We start from the raw sequence: 18,466 nt of genomic DNA on the forward strand, positions 1-18,466 counted from the left end.
TTTTAGCGTATTGAAATACAAAATCCAACAGGACCCATTTTTAAGAAAATAAACGAATAATAAATCGTAATAACAACTTAATATCTTGTGATATCTAGTTAGTATTACGTTAAAACGAGTTAGTTTTCTGTTTACAACGAGTTAGTTATGTCGTCATAACGTGTGAGCTTTCTCGTTGTAACGAGTTAGATATCTCATTATAACGAGCTAAATGTTGTTATAACGCCATAACGATTGGGTTATCTCGTTATAACGATATCTCATTATAACGAGCTAAATGTAGTTATATCGCCATAGCGAGTGAGTTATCTCGTTGTAACGAGTTAGATATCTCATTATAACGAGCTAAATGTAGTTATATCGCCATGGCGAGTGAGTTATCTCGTTATAACGAGTTAGATATCTCATTATAATGAGCTAAATGTAGTTATATTGCGATAGCGAGTGAGTTATCTCGTTGTAACGAGTTAGATATCTCATTATAGCCAACTAAATGTAGTTATTTCGAGTGGTTATCTCGTTATAACAAGACAATCATCTGGTTACATTACAGAACCTGCCCTTGTTCCCGATATTTAAGATTAATTCTAAAACGAGTTGTAGCTGTGGTATAATTACATGTATTTAACAAATCAGAAAACCATCTGTAAACGAAATTGAAAGAAAAACAAACATTTTCTTCTAAATCGAATTATAGTTCGCAACAACTAGTATCAGCAAACTCATATTCATCTTAATGTAATTGATTTTTAAAATACAGTGATGTTGGTAAAAAAAAATATCAACATACGTGTATATCAATTTGCAGAAATGCAAATATGTGACTTAAATCATTTGTAAGTTTATACATACGTTAATATTCTAATATCTATTTCTATTTTCTTTGATACAATGATGATATAATGTACCTGGGAAGAGACCACCGACCTTCCAAAAGTGAACTGGGGAACCTTTTCACTTACCAGTGCGAACGGGATTCGACCCCGCGCCGACAGATGTGAGAGGCCGTGTGATTTTGAGCGTGATGCTCTAACCACTCGGCCACGGAGACCCTCTATTTTCATTCAAAGAAAATTGACATTGATCTATCAATTCAAAATGAAGGGCATTTAGTAATGATTTTCTGTGCTAGACAGATATCGGTCTGCTACCTGGTATATCTTATGAATGATTATATCATTTATTGGTGGAATGCTATTAGATGTGAATGAGTATTCTCGATAGATTTTGTATCTAGTCTTGGTGATTTGTCGATCAAATATCAACTTAGCTATCACATTTTGACAGATCATTGTTGCCCATTTCGACTGGTTATCAAAACGATGAATAAAAATCACATTACTTCTTGACAACTAAAACTCTTTCTTAATTTCAAGAAAATATATTGTCACCAATTCCTTTGTTTGGCGTAAGAAATAAAAATTTGCCGTCATGTTTAAGACGACTGAAAATCTAATATAACAGTAAATGTAAAATAATCATCTAGAAGCCAGAAATTTTATATTCACAAAATCACCAGACGGTGAATCCTCTCGATGGAATTTCACTATTTCACACTTGATGATTCTATTATCTAGACTTCATTTTTGACGATTTGAATAATCTTAATAGTTTTCTTAATTGCTTAGAAAGAAGAAAGTCTTTTAATTTAACATTTTCATCAATACTAACTAGTTATAATGAAATAACTAACTCATTATAACGAGATAGCTAGCGTTGTAATTAACTAGTTAAATGATGAGATGATTTAATGTGTTATTATAAGATGCTAACTCGTTATAAGGAGAAAATCAACTAGTTATAGAGGTAACAATATGCTAACTCGTTATAGCAAATTAATTATTGTTTTACCTTTTTAAAAACGATTTTATTAGGCGTTCGTATGTACCTATCTTGTCCTGTGAATCATATCACATCCAGTTTTGTGTTTATCGGGTTTTCCGTTTGATATCGTGTATTGCGTTTTCTGGTTTATTGCGTATTGTGTTTTGCGTTTTTCGGGTTTCATGCACATCGTGTTTTGCGTTTATCGGGTTTAAAGCGTATCTTGTTATGAGTTTATCGAGTTTAATGCAAATCGGGTTTTGTGTTTATCGGGTTTAATGCGTATCGGGTTTTATGTTTATCGGGTTTAATGCGTATCGGGTTTTGTGTTTATCGGGTTTAATGCGTATCGGGTTTTGCGTTTATCGAGTTTAATGCGTATCGGGTTTTGCAATTAACGTTTTTATCATAATCGTGGTCTGCGTTTATCTGCTTTCCGTTTATTGTGGAATTGTCCGATCTATAGTATAAATCGAATGAACAATACGATTATTTTCGAAAGATTCATTCGTTTTGTAGAAAAACTATTTTCTGAAATCGAGGAAGGACCGAAAGCTTGACTGAGAACGTAAAGCTGGCGAACAGGGATTGGGTAATTGAAAAATGTAATTGTAATTAGCTGTATTTAAATACATTTTTATAAAGTAATTGGATGCATTTGTAATTCACTTTGCTTTCAATTACAAGTCATCGAATGTATTTAAATACATTACAAAAAAAGTCACGTATTTTCAAGTACATTTCAGTTACTTTTAAATCACTCTATTCAAACTTAAAAGTTTGAAATTGATGGCAGAATGATAATGGTGTTCGACTGTTTCCCTGTTTGTCACTGTTGTTTACGCAATAATTAGATGTCTCATTATGTGTATATGCTTGCTGTAACATGTCCACAGTGCCCAGAGCTATGTATAAAGGGCTACTTTTGTTTTAAGTGTGAACCCCTAAATATGCACAGGTAAAAACAGTACCCCAGTAAGAGTTTACCTCATTCGATATTACATTCAGAACTAAACATGGCTTAAATGTACTTGATGAATTTCATGTCCCAGAAAATGCATCTGGAAATTTCAAAGTTACAGTTTTAGCAGAATTCTTTAAAAAGTGTGAAAATCAATCGAAGCAGGCTTCGCGGCCAAGTCTTCCAAGACAATTTGAAATAAACTTCAGTAATTATAATGACATCTTTTTAATTACATTCTGCAAAGTAATTGAAATTAATTAATTACATTGCTTAAATCAATGTAATTGCAATTAATTGACAAAATCACCAATGTAATTGAAAGTATTTAATTACATTTTCAATGTACATGTAATTGACCCCATCCCTGTTGTCGAATTTAAGTACAAAAACAAATAGTTATATCTGTCTGTTGAGAAAGGGAAAAACTTCACCACAGTGTAATTGTAAGTCATCTGGGGATTTCTAACTCCTTGAAGCGGTGGAAAATGGGCAGATGCTTGCCGGGGGACCACAGTATATCTGGCAGCAGTTTTGAGACCCCTTCATCTTAATGTCTGGTTTTCACTGTCGTGGAATCCGTTGATAGCGCCATGATTAACCATTCGTACATGTATCTGATCGCGGAGGTTTTCTGGAAATTCAGGTTTTGATACAATATGATGCAAGTTAATCCGTTCTTATACGATGTGTTGCGCTTTGATCCCGTTAGGTCACGATATACATGTATATATTTCTGTTGTCATGATGTGTCACGATCTGAACACCCGTTCACATACGTTATGATAAGATTGTCCCTATCAAGTTCACGATTGGACCTCGATCTTATAAGATTATCACCATCCGGATTCTCGATTTGGGACGATCATGTACGTGCAGATACGTTAGTATACGTTACGATAATCACGAACCGATACGCTATGTTGCGATGTGATACGATGGTGATCGCGATGTATTTCACGATCAGGATCGAAGAAGTTCACTGTTTGAGATACGATTGGACCCCGACTGGTATATATGCAGCCCGATTGACCATCTTCATTTTACTAGCATTTAGAAAGCGAACAACACAACACACAAGCACTAGAAATGGCGGGAGTTGAGGTTGATGACAACGTGGCATTCGCAGCATTACTGTATGCTTATATCATAACTATCGTGACAGATCGTGGGACATCGCAACGCATCGCAGCAAAGCGTGGTGTTTACCTTGTAAAGGTTGGTATCATCACGATTTGGGAGCGCGATTAGATGCGATATGTTACGATGCAATACGATCTGATGCGATTATAACGACAGAAAATTGATAGTGTTGATCATAGAAAAAAAAAATTGACTATCAAAACAATTTCGACGAACAACGCGATTGCCACGACTGGCGCCAAGATTAGGTAAGATGTGATACGATCACCACGATAATTCCACTATTAAGACCACGATTTCAATCCTGCCGCAAATCATAATCGTGGAAACATAGGATAAGTTTATAAACAGTTGGTTGTCTAGAAACAATGATTTCTAATTAAATCTAATATAGAGAAAGTAATTTCTGCATTCAAAAAATCAACTTATAACTTTGTATTCGTTATGGGATTTATGAGATTCATAACTGTCCGTTATCGTCACCTTTCGTTGCATCAAGTAGTTTCTGTATTCATGGCGTTTTACAGGGTTGAAAGAGGAGGAAAAAAATTCGAATATAACTTTTACTTATTAGAAGGTATGGTTGTTGGGTCCTAGAGAGATTATTCGGTTTAACATTGAATACAATTCAATTTAACATTAATTACAACAAAAACCTAATATCAGTAGTATGAACTCATTTTATTCCAATTACCTAGTGTACATATCGGATATAGCAAGCGAACACAAGCAAACCTAGAGAGTATGAACGATTATCATGAATTGGATACAAATAACTATTAAGTTACCTTATAACCCTTTCTACAGATAGATACGCTAATGCATCGCATATACTTTATGGGGTGATGTCAGCTTCTTCATCGACAACTTTTCATACTTATATAGCAACATCCCATTATCACCTGCATTAAGGTGTTTACGTCTCTCAACTTATTCGATACACAAGAGCTTGTTCTGCATATGATCATGATTTAATCGAGGCAGGCTACTGACAAATCAATTGATGTTACATGGATTTGAACAGTTTCTTTTAACGTCAGCAATTCGCAAATTCTATGGTCGTTTATAATGATCCAATTTGCCAATACAATATATCAATCGGTCGAATGAAACCTGATGTAAGGATGTTTTCACATACCGATTACTCCTAATTAATTCAACCTCTGGTGTTGCCAGAGGTTCATGTTTTTCCCATTTCCGATTCTGTATACTGTACAGGATTTATGATATTGCTCTCTTTTTTCACTTTTCATTGTCGTGGGACTATCATGTAGGGTCTTACAGTTCCATGATTTACTAATGAGTACTACGGGACGGGATTAACAATGTCATGATTAACCAATGAGTACTACAGGACGGGTCTGACAGTGTCATGATTAACCAATGAGTACTACAGGACGGGTCTGACAGTGTCATGATTAACCAATGAGTACTACAGGACGGGTCTGACAGTGTCATGATTAACCAATGAGTACTACAGGACGGGTCTGACAGTGCCATGATTAACCAATGAGTACTACAGGACGGGTCTGACAGTGTCATGATTAACCAATGAGTACTACAGGACAGGTCTGACAGTGTCATGATTAACCAACGAGTACTACAGGACGGGTCTGACAGTGTCATGATTTACTGATGAGTACTACAGGACGGGGTTAACAATGCCATGATTTACTAATGAGTACTACAGGTCTGACAGTGTCATGATTAACCAATGAGTACTACAGGACGGGTCTGACAGTGACATGATTTACTAATGAGTACTACAGGACGGGTCTGACAGTGACATGATTTACTAATGAGTACTACAGGACGGGTATGACAGTGACATGATTTACTAATGAGTACTACAGGTCTGACAAGTGACATGATTTACTAATGAGTACTACGGGACGGGTCTGACAGTGACATGATTTACTAATGAGTACTACAGGTCTGACAAGTGACATGGTTTACTAATGAGTACTACAGGTCTGACAGTGACATGATTTACTGATGAGTACTACAGGACGGGGTTAACAATGCCATGATTTACTGATGAGTACTACAGGACGGGGTTAACAATGCCATGATTTACTAATGAGTACTACAGGTCTGACAGTGACATGATTTACTAATGAGTACTACAGGTCTGACAGTGACATTATTTACTAATGAGTACTACGGGACGGCTCTGACTATGTCATGATAAACTGATGGAGTAGTAAAACTTCTTTATGCCATGCAGATGATATTGATTACTGACTACTTATAACTTATATACTTTCACTGATAAATTCTGTTTTTATTAATTAATACCGATATTTACTCTAATTTGTACTGTGAATTGATTTATACTGATAAGTGCTGAGGAAATTAATGTCGACACTGTGCAGTACTGACAAAACTGGCTAATGTCCTTCTTGCAGAACTTGTGAAAATGGGATGGTGCCAAAATAGACACAATGAAGGAGATGCTTACAAAAACATTTCATTCAAAGTAATATTCGCAAAGAAACGGGATTGCTCTACTGTAAGTTTCAAAATGCATTTCTTCAAAATCAAAATCAATAACTTTTTTCAAAATAAGTTTACATCTACATGCATCACAAATAATTACTCATCCCATCAAGAAAATTTACATAGAGATCATTCATATCGAGACGCTACTAGTCCTAGGTGAAGTTTCATAGATATATATATGTACGTGTACTCTACTGACTCCCAACACAAAACTCAGGGTCCTTTGTTTTGTCAATTTTCAAATATCGTAACTCGCGATCTAGTTTCGAAAATCAGCGAATTTCGAGCACTGGGAATTAACAGAGACATGTCCTATTTCAATAATCCGGGTCGGTCGCGTTCGGTCGTGTTCAGGACTCGACGTCTTTCCCAATGAAGCGTGAACTCCATATACTAGGAATTACAATGTGTAACGACTTTAATAAATTAGAGTTTGACAAAACATTTGGCAACTTCAACGTCCAAAGCGATAGGAAATTTATTTCTTTCGACAGCATGTCGTTTCAACAAATCTTTATTCAAGTTCTCTTTTAAAACGTGCATGTTATTTTCAAAGGCTACTACAAAGACTATTTTTCTCACTACATCCAGTTGAAATTCATACTTTCCGGTAGCTTGTTTCTTTATGTACCTTTCCTCTAAAGCATGGAGACTTGGTTCAAAATCATCTAAAAACTCATTATGGTCATCATTAGGGTACAGCGTCGTAGCTAGAAGATGGAGGAATTCTTTATCAACTTGCGTTATATCCAACATACCGCCAGAAAGAGCAGTATAAGCCAATAATAAAAACATTTTCTTGTCTCCATTTCTCTTAGAATTCTGTAAAAATCTCACTTCGTTTCTTATCCGGGATACAGGAAGTTTCATAAACCTGTCTGCTTCGTGGATATCATTTTGATCCCGCATTTTGCTGATCCATGCCACACAGGAGGGAAATCCAATCGACATGCAGGTTGCAGAATCAATAATAGCTGATTTAACCTCCTTTCTTATGAAGAGGGCACTTCCGTGCGCATTTTCGTCATCTCTAATATGATTTAGGTGTAGATGCTTTGTTAGAATACCATTTCTTTCTTCTTCGCTTAAGGTATTTAAATCTACATGAGACTTAAACGACTCTTTATCAGAAAACGTATCTGAATATCTTTTCCATATATAAGATGGCACAGTGACAATGACGTAAGACGACTGTGCTGTCTGATACAGCTTTTCTACTTTAGATGCGACGGTCTTAACTTCATCTTCATTCTGAAGTACATAAAACACATCATCTAAAATAAATAGTTTTCTATCGCTTGAATACGTGTCACGTTCAAAATCCTGACTATCGCTGGTCCAACATGTCGCATATTTCTTCATGTTTTCTGCCAATTGTTTTGCCAAATGTGTTCTTCCAGATCCTTCGATCCCTATCAAGGCGACAAAATGATTTGTTTCAAGATAGTGTTGAGCTTGAGTATATTTTGTACTTGATGGAACCATCAAGGCAATACGTTCCTCCCCATAATGTTCTTGACGATGGAGTTCTGAAAAACACATTTCATTTGCACAAAACTAAATCACATAAGATGATTTTTTTTAGCTTCTCGGTGCATGTGTATTCATGTTTCACTTTTACAATTTTTTAAAACGAATTTCGGGAAAATTGTGAATCGGTTTCATTATTTCAACAGATATGGAGAGGCGAGAATATTTGACCACATGTGATATCAATACCTGTAGAACTGGGATGGCTCTGAAAAGTTTTAAAATAAGCTGATTAGTAAGATAGTGTTTACATGAGGAAACAACCAAACGTCACAACTAAATCACTTTTCACAAAAGAGTTGATATGTCCGTCACATATATAAATACTACTGACTTTGTCCTCTTTTATTTCCTATTCTTAAAGTCTTTCAACTTAAAATAGACATTTACATTTTATAGTTCATAATTAGAATCCTTTGCCCCAGTACAACTGCGGTCATTTGATGCACAGCAGAGGCTGATAATTATGGCATGTCAAACGTTGCAATATTTGATCTTTTCCATTTGTATTGTATAATTTTCCATTTGTATTCTATATTTTCCATTTGCATTGTATAATTTTTCATTTGCATTGTATAATTTTTCATTTGCATTGTATAATTTCCATTTGTATTGTATAATTTTCCATTTGTATTGTATATTTTCCATTTGTATTCTATATTTTCCATTTGCATTGTATAATTTTTCATTTGGATTGTATCCAGGGAATGTTTATTTTCATTTGTTACGAAGGATTTCATTAGTTAACGTCACTGATGTACCACATCTGTAGACGTGCTTAGCACACAGGGCCGTAGCAATGACGGTTCTTTATCGTGCCAACGCCTGTGCAGCGATACGGAATATCTGTTTTTAGGGTCATTACGGAAAGACCCGTGATTCTCACTTTTAAATGCCGAGTGTTTGGCAAAGGAGCAATCACTGTCTTTGTTTATGTCTTAGGTTTGATGCGGCAATGACAGTAACGGTTCTCGAACTGACGACCTCTCGCCCACAAACCAAGCGATATATTACTGAGCTACCGCGATCAGGTCCATGTAGGACTAGTTATTTTTGAAAATACGTAGCTAGCTCTAGTAATGGCGAATCCCCCACCCCCTGATCTTTTTTTAAAAAAAATAGAACTCTCCAGAAAAGCATGCACATTTTTATTTAGTCAGAATTCAGTAGATTCGGGGGACTTAATTCGGCCCTTGGGTCCCCACCAATCAGCCAATTGTTAACATCGAGTTTGGCTTGTTACAACTATTCAATGGATTCAATGGAGTTATCGTTTATCGAATTTGGTAATGCGCGAGATGTTGAAGAGGTAAAGTTCAGGAGCCACGTTTCGCAGGAATGTACCGTATTTGCTAAGTGTAATGGCGTACACCCCCCCTCCCCAATTAATTGAACGCTTTTATGCGTCTAATGTGATCAGCATATTCAAACTAGTCTCCTATTTAACCACTGGCTGATCTAGATAATTCTGAACGAAAGGATGCAGTAAACTGCTGGATGTCTGGGGACTGCCCCCCCCCCCCCCCCCAATTTTTAAATTTAAGGTAAATCTTGGTATCTTGTTTAGAAAAATGTATTAAAAGATAAAAGAAGCAATAATTTCTTCCATTTCCGGAGGAATAAATGACAAAATCTTTTGATTTCTTGAATTACTTTATTGAGAGAACTTAATTTTTCCAGAAACCCTTAAAATTTGCGTCATTTTACTAATTTTACTTTATTAAAAATGACATATTTCAAGCCCTATAAAATCTGTAAAATCCAGCTATCGGGGGCTTCGCCCTCTGGACCCACTCAGGGCCGTAAATTAACCTTCAATTTGGAGGAGGCAGGAAATTAGGCGGGTGTCTGGGGGCCGCCCAGGCCCCCAGACGCTGAGCACATTTTGTGCACACTGAACACGTTTCGTGCAAAATCCTTGATTCTAGGGCCTTCTAAGATGTTACTTGACTAACTCATTCTAAAAGAAAGATTTGGAATGCTTTTTAAGGGAGGTATCATGTTCTTAGTTATTGGAAACAACATAAATTCTAATGAACTTAAAATTTTTTTTGGCTCAAAAGTTGGAGGAGGCAGCTGCCTCCTCCGCCTCCATGTAATTTACGGCCCTGCCCACTGGGTCATAAAGTGGCGCCCCCGTAACTACAATTCCTGGATCCGCCCCTGTAAGCCCCCCCCCCCCCCCCCCCCTAGAACAAGTGCGTTTTGACAAAATAAAACGCACATGCATGCTTTTTTGACATCTATATATATAAAATATCATATTTGTGAAGGAAAGGGGGGGGGGTCTCCCGGCGCAAGGCTACATGTATGTTCAACAAGTCCTTATATGGAACCGATCGAGGTAGTTCAGTGATGTATCCTTTGGTTCGTAACCATGAGGTCGCATGTTCGAGTTCTACTCGTGTCATGGCTGCATCAAACCAGTTAATACTTTCCCATACGCATTGCTATCTAAAAGTGAGAATCACAGATCTTTGTAACCAGATGACCTTAAGAATTGATTGTATTATCACTTATATTAGTCTTGCATTATCTTTATCGATTATATTAGCCTTAATTACCAATTATATTATTAAATTTACAATGTATGTGAGTGATGCAGGCCTGTGGAATCGCACTGATCATATTTAGTCATTTTAGCTGATGAAACTATGTAAGCCACATTGCAAATAAATACATAAAGGTCACCATGTTTTGTACGACCTTTATGAGTAAAACTCGCGATACTGTTATTCCAGTACCTGCATCACCCATAAATGATTGGCAGTTGGGACAGTTTTGTTACCAAAAATGTACACTACTGCAGCTGCGTTTATTATAGCGCATTAGTGTCAATAATGTTAATCACGTACCCATTTCATATATATATATACGTTTGTAAATTTGTCAAAAAGGAGAAGAGAATAGAACCTGGTATTGTATTTGAATGTTGCTGAGTTTATGTTAGAAATAAACTTTGAAACCAACGCGAGTTGAGTATGGTTAAGACTTTGTTGGAAGAAGTCTTAAACAAATAATCCGGTTACATCTTTCGGATAATGTGATCTTAAAAGCAGACATCCCGTGTTGCGACAGGCGTTGACACGTTAAAAAAAACAACTGCTACGCCACTGTGCGCGTACATGTAGCATAGTAAGTCTATTTGTGGTACGTCACGGCTAAATATAAGTGGGACCTAAACTAATGAAATCCTTCGTAACAAATCAAAATAAACAATCCCTCGGATGCAATACAAATGAAAGATTTTGCAATGCAAATGGAAATTATACAATGCAAAACGAAAAAAATATATAATACAAATGGAAAATATGAAATACAAATGGAAAATATGAAATACAAATGGAAAATTATACAATACAAATGGAAAATATAGAATACAAATGGAAAATTATACAATACAAATGGAAATTATACAATGCAAATGAAAAATTATACAATGCAAATGGAAAATATAGAATACAAATGGAAAATTATACAATACAAATGGAAAATATAGAATACAAATGGAAAATTATACAATACAAATGGAAATTATACAATGCAAATGAAAAATTATACAATGCAAATGGAAAATATAGAATACAAATGGAAAATTATACAATACAAATGGAAATTATACAATGCAAATGAAAAATTATACAATGCAAATGGAAAATATAGAATACAAATGGAAAATTATACAATACAAATGGAAAATATAGAATACAAATGGAAAATTATACAATAAAAATGGAAAATATAGATTACAAATGGAAAATTATACAATACAAATGGAAAATATAGAATACAAATGGAAAATTATACAATACAAATGGAAAAGATCAAATATTGCAACGTTTGACATGCCATAGATAATGGCTATCAAGAGCTGGCAATAGTCAATGTATCCATCAATACAAATGTATCTAGTTCGTCTTTTTAAAAGATATGTTTGAATCCCATCCATGTTCGTTTTTGATTGTCGATTGCAGACATATTAAAAATGCGGCGAACATATGACAATACTTGAAATGTCGGCTGCTATTAGGTAATGTTTTCTTTCTGAATCCATCAGATTCAAAGGTTTATATGAAAGTATGGTCATATTTATTGTTGGAAAGCTTGTGTTTGTATTTGACATAGTGGTCAATCTCTGTTAACAATTAATCTGGATATTTATATATAAGTTTCGTAAGTTTAAGATACAAATAAGGTGTAAATTTCATTCTTTCATCTTTCTGAATAATGATTTTAATATTGAAGTTCCATTTACTTACGTCGCCTTTTCACAAGCAGGATTGTGACAGCTCCAATGATAACAAAAATCAATGCAACACCAACTCCTCCAAATATGTACATGGAACTATTCGTGTGGGTGGATTGATTGATTTCTGTGGTATGAGTATTGTTTGTAGAATTATTTCCATCACTGAAATTTAAATATGAAATGTAATTACCTTTTCTTTTTACATATCTAATGGAAAAAGTAAATTATATCAACCGTTTGGTATTTATATCAAAAGGTTACTAATATATCAGTCTTCAATATGTCTATGAGCACATACATCGAAACGGCGGACTTCCTTGTTTAATGTTCCTGCGAGGTTTTTCGCTAATGATATCAGGTCAAGAGCAGTAAGGGTATTGGGGTGATTTAGATTAGTAATTTTCAAACTGGTAGTGATTCCTACCGCCTACCGAGACATGGGAGCAAACTGTAATTAGAAGCCCCAGATGTTCGCCAGGTACCAGCGGGTCTCAACGGTTACTTGGGAATCAAGATAAACTTAATCGGACGAAATTCACTATTCGTTATCTTCCCATTTTCCCTATAAATAGCTAGGTACACATTGTAGTCTATAATGTAGACGCTTAAAGGTAAATAATTGATTCAGAATCTTTATGTTGACTGTTTCTATGATAACAATAATAAGATTTATATAGGCCTTATATAAAATAAATTACTCTAAGGCGCTTTGAAAGGGTAAGAAAAGGAATAAAGCAACAAAACATAATGAAATGAAATGACAATATAACATATGATCGTATATCTGTAAAGATGAGGATAATCTAGGGTCGGAATATCTAACTCTATTGTGGTGGAGATTTTCATGGTTAAAAACATGCATCCAGAGGTCGAAAAGATTTTTTTAAATAGTAACGCTTAAGAGAATATAACCATAATAGGTGTTGGGACTAAGAAATGTACCATTATATGTGTTACCTAACCCCAACGATACAAGTGAAATCCATTCTTTGTTTTGTGAAAATGTATCATGTAGCATTTGAATGAAAAGGTGATAATAACGAACAGTGATCAATCGTATTGCTCCAATAAAGAATACAAGATCGAGAACAGGACACATACGAACACCTGAGGTGGAATCAGGTGTTTAGGAGATGTAGACATCCCTTGTTAACCCGTGAACCCGTGATAACTGTTGTAAATGATGAAAATTATACGGACTCTCAAACAGCTACAACGCAAGAGAAAATACCCCATATGTTTATCTGATTGACTCGGTGATGTAATAAAACCAAGGTGTTTATTAAAGGAAAAGTTTCCATTTAAAAATGCTTCAACACTAGACACATCAAGGTTAGAATGATAGGATTGAGAGAATTTGAAAGGAAATTACCTCTCAGTGTATTTGTTCACCCGGCATGAATGTTCTGCAAATTAAAAAAAAAATGAATGTAGTTAGGTTATCCAATACGTCCGTACATTAATATTATCATGTGTGTATCAAATAATACAACGATACTTTGCTATTTTGAATTATTGATATTCAAAATATCGAAATATGTCTTTCTGAAAGCTATTTTGTTTTATTCGCTTACTCAATTGAAATTTGAGGTGTATTGAAAAATCAGTTTTTCTTCACCGAAGTCGTCATTTTGGAGAAAATGCAAACCAAAGAATGCTATCTATTGAACAATCGGAAATATTTTTCTGCGGAAGGCGGATATACGTAATCAAATAGATCACAATAGCTATGTGAATTCCATAACGTCAACTGAAGGTCCTTTAAAATGATTCGTTTAATTTTTGGGGGACAATTATCCGACAAACAGTGAGACAAAATCTTGTAAAATTACATTTTTGTAATAAAAAAATAAAACAGTAATTATCTCATACAACAGATATAGTATAATCAGTAATTTGTATCAATTATCGTCAATGGGTTTTTTTTTAATTGTAAATTGTCCATCACAAAAATAGAATTGTTTTAATTGTTTTGTCACTCATGAAATATGGGAATAATTTCAATGAAAGGCGAAGATAACGAAAAATGACCAATCTCATAACTCCTATAAGCAATACAAAATAAAGAGTTGGGCAAACACGGACCCCTGGACATACCAGAGGTGGGATCAGGTGCCTAGGAGGAGTAAGTATCCCCTGTTGACCGGTGAAACTTAAAACACATTTATTTCCTTTGGATTTATTGGTATGATAATCCGATTTTGATTGGATTAAATATAATTATATAAACGAAAACTTCCGTCACACGTGGTACGTCGCTGTGGTTGTTGAATGGAAGAGTGGGTATATATCAATGCATAGATCACAATCTTTCCGAATCATTTCGAATTCATTAATGTTTTTTTTTTCAAAGAAAATGAAACAAATTAAAGATATGGTACAACTGGCAAATTTATATCCTTTTTCCGTTGAGAACTATCATTCACCAAAGTTCGAATAATTACTTTGATACACTGAATAAGCAATGTTCACTAAATACTAAACCACACTTTGTTACCAGTCATAATTCTCACCAATGACGGTATACTGTCTTTTTTGACAATTTACAAATGCTACTATAAATCGTTAGAAAAGAATAATGGTAAATATTGATTGCACAATTAAAAAGACTATAATTTCAATAAGAAAGTAACTTACTGGTATAGATATCATTTGAGCGATAATTCGATGATGGACACTTCTCTCCAATGCATGGTGTGGTATGAAGCATCTCTGCTCTGGAGTTGTAAACTGGACATCTACCTGTACGTATTTAGATACACTGTATTTAATATTGGTTATGTAATGTTATCCATTTTTGTATATCAATTACTTTCGTTGTTGTAGCATAGACTTTTCGCCCGTATAGAATTTTACAACTGGCCGGCGTTACATTTTCTAACGGGGAGGGTGAAGGACGAGGCGTCCCTGTATATGATTCCCCCCATTAAACAAAATATTAAGTCAGTGTTGAGTATTTTGGATGGGTTTCATTTTTTTTCTTCATGACTTCAATGAATTTAAATATAGACATTAGTGTATCGATCAGGCGTATCCCCTCATAGGATAAAATCACCCTCTAACTTGTTTCCGGAGTGTATTTTGATAGCACATTTAGCGCACCATTCGATAACATCCCTTACTTTTGCATGATCGACAAGATCGATACACTAATATCTATATTTAAATTCATTGAAATCATGAAGAAAAAAAATGAAATCCAACAAAATATTCGTAAAGTGTTTAGCATCTATTTATAATCAAGTTACATTGTTGTGTAATCAAATGATAGGAATCAAGTGTTTTAAGAGAATTTGATATGCTTAATTCATCTTTTTGGGTATCTGTTGTCTTTCAAACCTATAACATTTGTTATAGGTTTAAAACGAGGAGGGGGAGGAGAGGCGTGAAAATACACTGTGTCTGCAGCTCAAATCTATCTATCAATCATTCATGTTTTAAAAGGAAATCGGCCTATCATGACGATGTAGATTACCTCCTTAAAAGCCTACATAACCAATGAAGAAAATGCAAGGCAGGCAACTCTAAATGATGCGGTTCACTGCGTTTCCAATCAACACAATGGGAATTCAAGCTGAAGTCATTACATTTCGGCAGCCTTTGTTGCTAAACCGCAAAACCAATGCCTTCCCTAAGTCACGGCTATGGTTAAACCATCAGTTCTTCATAAACCAAATAGACATACCGCCTAATATTCATAAATCAAGTAGACATACCGCCTAATATTCATAAATCAAGTAGCAACAACCACGCTCGCTAAGTGACGCGTCATGTTCTATTTTTATTTCTGCAGGAAAAGTGGGACGAGGTTCCACCCAGTTTTTTACGGGCTAGTATGGATAAACCTAGAGCCTACGAATGATGCGAAGTTGATCGTTCGGATCTAAAATAGCTATATTTAGCGTATCTCACGTGATTAGGCACATTCCAGAAAATCCCTTTGTGATAGAAGCGGTTAAGCAGAGCGAGTACATGTATAATACGCAACAAAGAGTGACATATTAATAAATTTTATGCATGAATAAATTATACTGAGGTCAAACATGGACGATAATTGCCCGTGTTCATATAGTATTTTATTGATTTATATATCCAAGGAAAGATAACTCCCATTATTAACGTACACACAACGTATCGGAAGTATACAATACTACAATGTTTATACATTTCTGAATGATGAGTGAATCTTTATTTTCATCAGAATCTTTTCCATCACACTCACAGACCAGGTCCCCATACCCCTACCAGTGTCAATCTGTCACTGATAGCAGTGCGGTATTTAATTTGATATAGTCTAGAGGAAATTCGAAATAGGGTAGTGACATTTCTTCCTCACTGAATTAGCTGGATTTTTTGCGTTTAAAAGTGGGGTATGGCCTGGGGGATTAAAAATGCTATTTGCAGAATTTTGCACAATATTAATTACAAGGCAAGGCAAATTTAAAAGGGGTCATAAGCTACAGATGATACAATTTTCACTTGCAAGTTGCACTGCCACTAGTTACATTTAATTAGTGACTTACTTACAGATAAATAAAGTAACTTACAGACAAATATTTTATTTATTTATCTATCATTTCATTTCATTTTTTTAATATCATGGTTTGTACTTGAAGAGTCATCGCAATAAAGGGACATTGATTAGTGTTACAAAAAAATCTGATCATGCAGTTTTTAAATTTCTGAATTTTGTAAAAAATAAAAATAAAATAAACATTTCAACCATTCATTCTCAGACAGATTCTGATACCACTCAGGCCCCCCCCCCCTCCCCCCCGACTGGCCAGAGAGTTCTGCTTCTGTCAGTTCTGATGCAACTCAGCCCCCAGACTGGCCAGAGAGTCCAGTGTTTTGGTAAATCCTGATAATGATGCAACTCAGCCCCCCCCCCCCCCCCCCCCCCCCCGACAGCTCTTCCAGAAGTTCTCGGAAAAGACTTGATGATGTTTAATAAATCAGTTTTCCTATTAAGTTTACTTTTGCTCCTGTTCATCAGTTCATTAGGCTATGGCCCAATCTGATTAAATTTAAGATCTTTGATCCGCTCCGGTTACCTCTTCCTTTCCTGTGTCTGTGAAGTCCAGAGGTGAGATATATTCTTTTTAAAACGACTAAGAATGTTCATGGAACAATTTAGTATCAATTGTTTTCCTTTTATGTTGTATGCCTTATTTCAAGAAATAACTTTGGGTCACTTTTTAATGTGAAATGGAACATTTTCCGTTTTTGACAACCTGACGGTAGGGGTGTTTAAGACACTATACCTCATTTTCTATAAGAAATTGGAGTAAAAGGAATCCAGATTTGGAATCATCATACTCAAAATTGGTAATTACACCTGATTTTTATTGTTTTGGGTAATGATGTTTCAAGAAATAAAATTGGGTCACTTTCTGATGTGAAATAAAACATTTTCCGTTTTTGGCAACCTGACGGTAGGGGTGTTTAAGACACTATACCTCATTTTCTATAAGAAATTGGAGTAAAAGGAATGCAGATTTGAAATCAGCATACTCAAAATTGGTAATTACACCTGATTTTTATTGTTTTGGGTAATTTTTAAAAAAAAATGCGTGGTGGTTGCTAAATCAAGTAGACATACCGCCTTCAACCCATATCGGTTCAGCACATATCCATCCAATTCGTCCAATGTCGTCTTTTAAGCAATGGAATCGTTCAGATGAACTACATGCAGATCTTGCTGCTCTTCCCCAGTGATCGTACGGACATTCATTTATACTTATATTCCACATTTTGATCGTTAGCTACCTTGCGATGTCCAAAGAGAAATCGAAAGTTGATTTCCAAATCGGGATTTCTGGTGCAGGTAAACATAGCATACATCACATTTAAAGTTTTGGGTTTTTTTAAAACTCCAATGTGTCTTATCGATTTACAGAACTACTGTATATCTCAATCAGAGTTGATAAGATTATTCCGTGATTTGCAATCTGAATAACAATTTTCAATAGAGTGACACAGTGGCGGATCAAGAGGGGTTTACACAAGAGATGCACCCCCGCGCTCAACTTTGTTTGAATATATATATATATATATATATATATATATATATATATATATATATATATCTTACAAAAAATGTCATTCTTCTCCGTTTGGAGTCTTCAATATTGTGGTTTACCAAGGGAGAAATCCATTGTCGTGTGGCATAGATCTATCGAATTATAAATTCAGCACGGTAACCAGACCTGGAGTATTTTATTCACATTGTATAAGGTGTGAGTCACAATGTATTT

At 35.1% G+C, this 18,466-nt stretch overlaps 1 protein-coding gene across 2 annotated transcripts; it reads right to left on the reverse strand.

Moving 5' to 3' along the window:
• Positions 1 to 4,588: 4,588 nt before the first annotated feature.
• On the reverse strand, positions 4,589 to 18,192 carry LOC125655612 (uncharacterized). Of its 2 annotated transcripts, XM_056144567.1 has the most exons (6): positions 17,812 to 18,192; positions 14,847 to 14,951; positions 13,582 to 13,615; positions 12,220 to 12,371; positions 8,150 to 8,168; positions 4,589 to 7,959 (listed from the first exon to the last, which is right to left on the reverse strand). In XM_056144567.1, exons 1-6 carry the CDS (start codon positions 17,960 to 17,962, stop codon positions 7,869 to 7,871), a joined length of 552 nt encoding a protein of 183 aa, XP_056000542.1. In that variant the 5' UTR covers positions 17,963 to 18,192; the 3' UTR covers positions 4,589 to 7,868. The 2 variants fall into 2 exon arrangements, with proteins under 2 accessions (XP_056000542.1, XP_048741906.2); XM_048885949.2 differs by lacking the exon at positions 8,150 to 8,168 and having other exon boundaries at positions 17,812 to 18,180.
• Between the last annotated feature and the right edge of the window lie 274 nt (positions 18,193 to 18,466).

The sequence above is a fragment of the Ostrea edulis genome, chromosome 7, assembly GCF_947568905.1.
Source record: "Ostrea edulis chromosome 7, xbOstEdul1.1, whole genome shotgun sequence".
NCBI classification, from domain to species: Eukaryota; Metazoa; Mollusca; class Bivalvia; order Ostreida; family Ostreidae; genus Ostrea; species Ostrea edulis.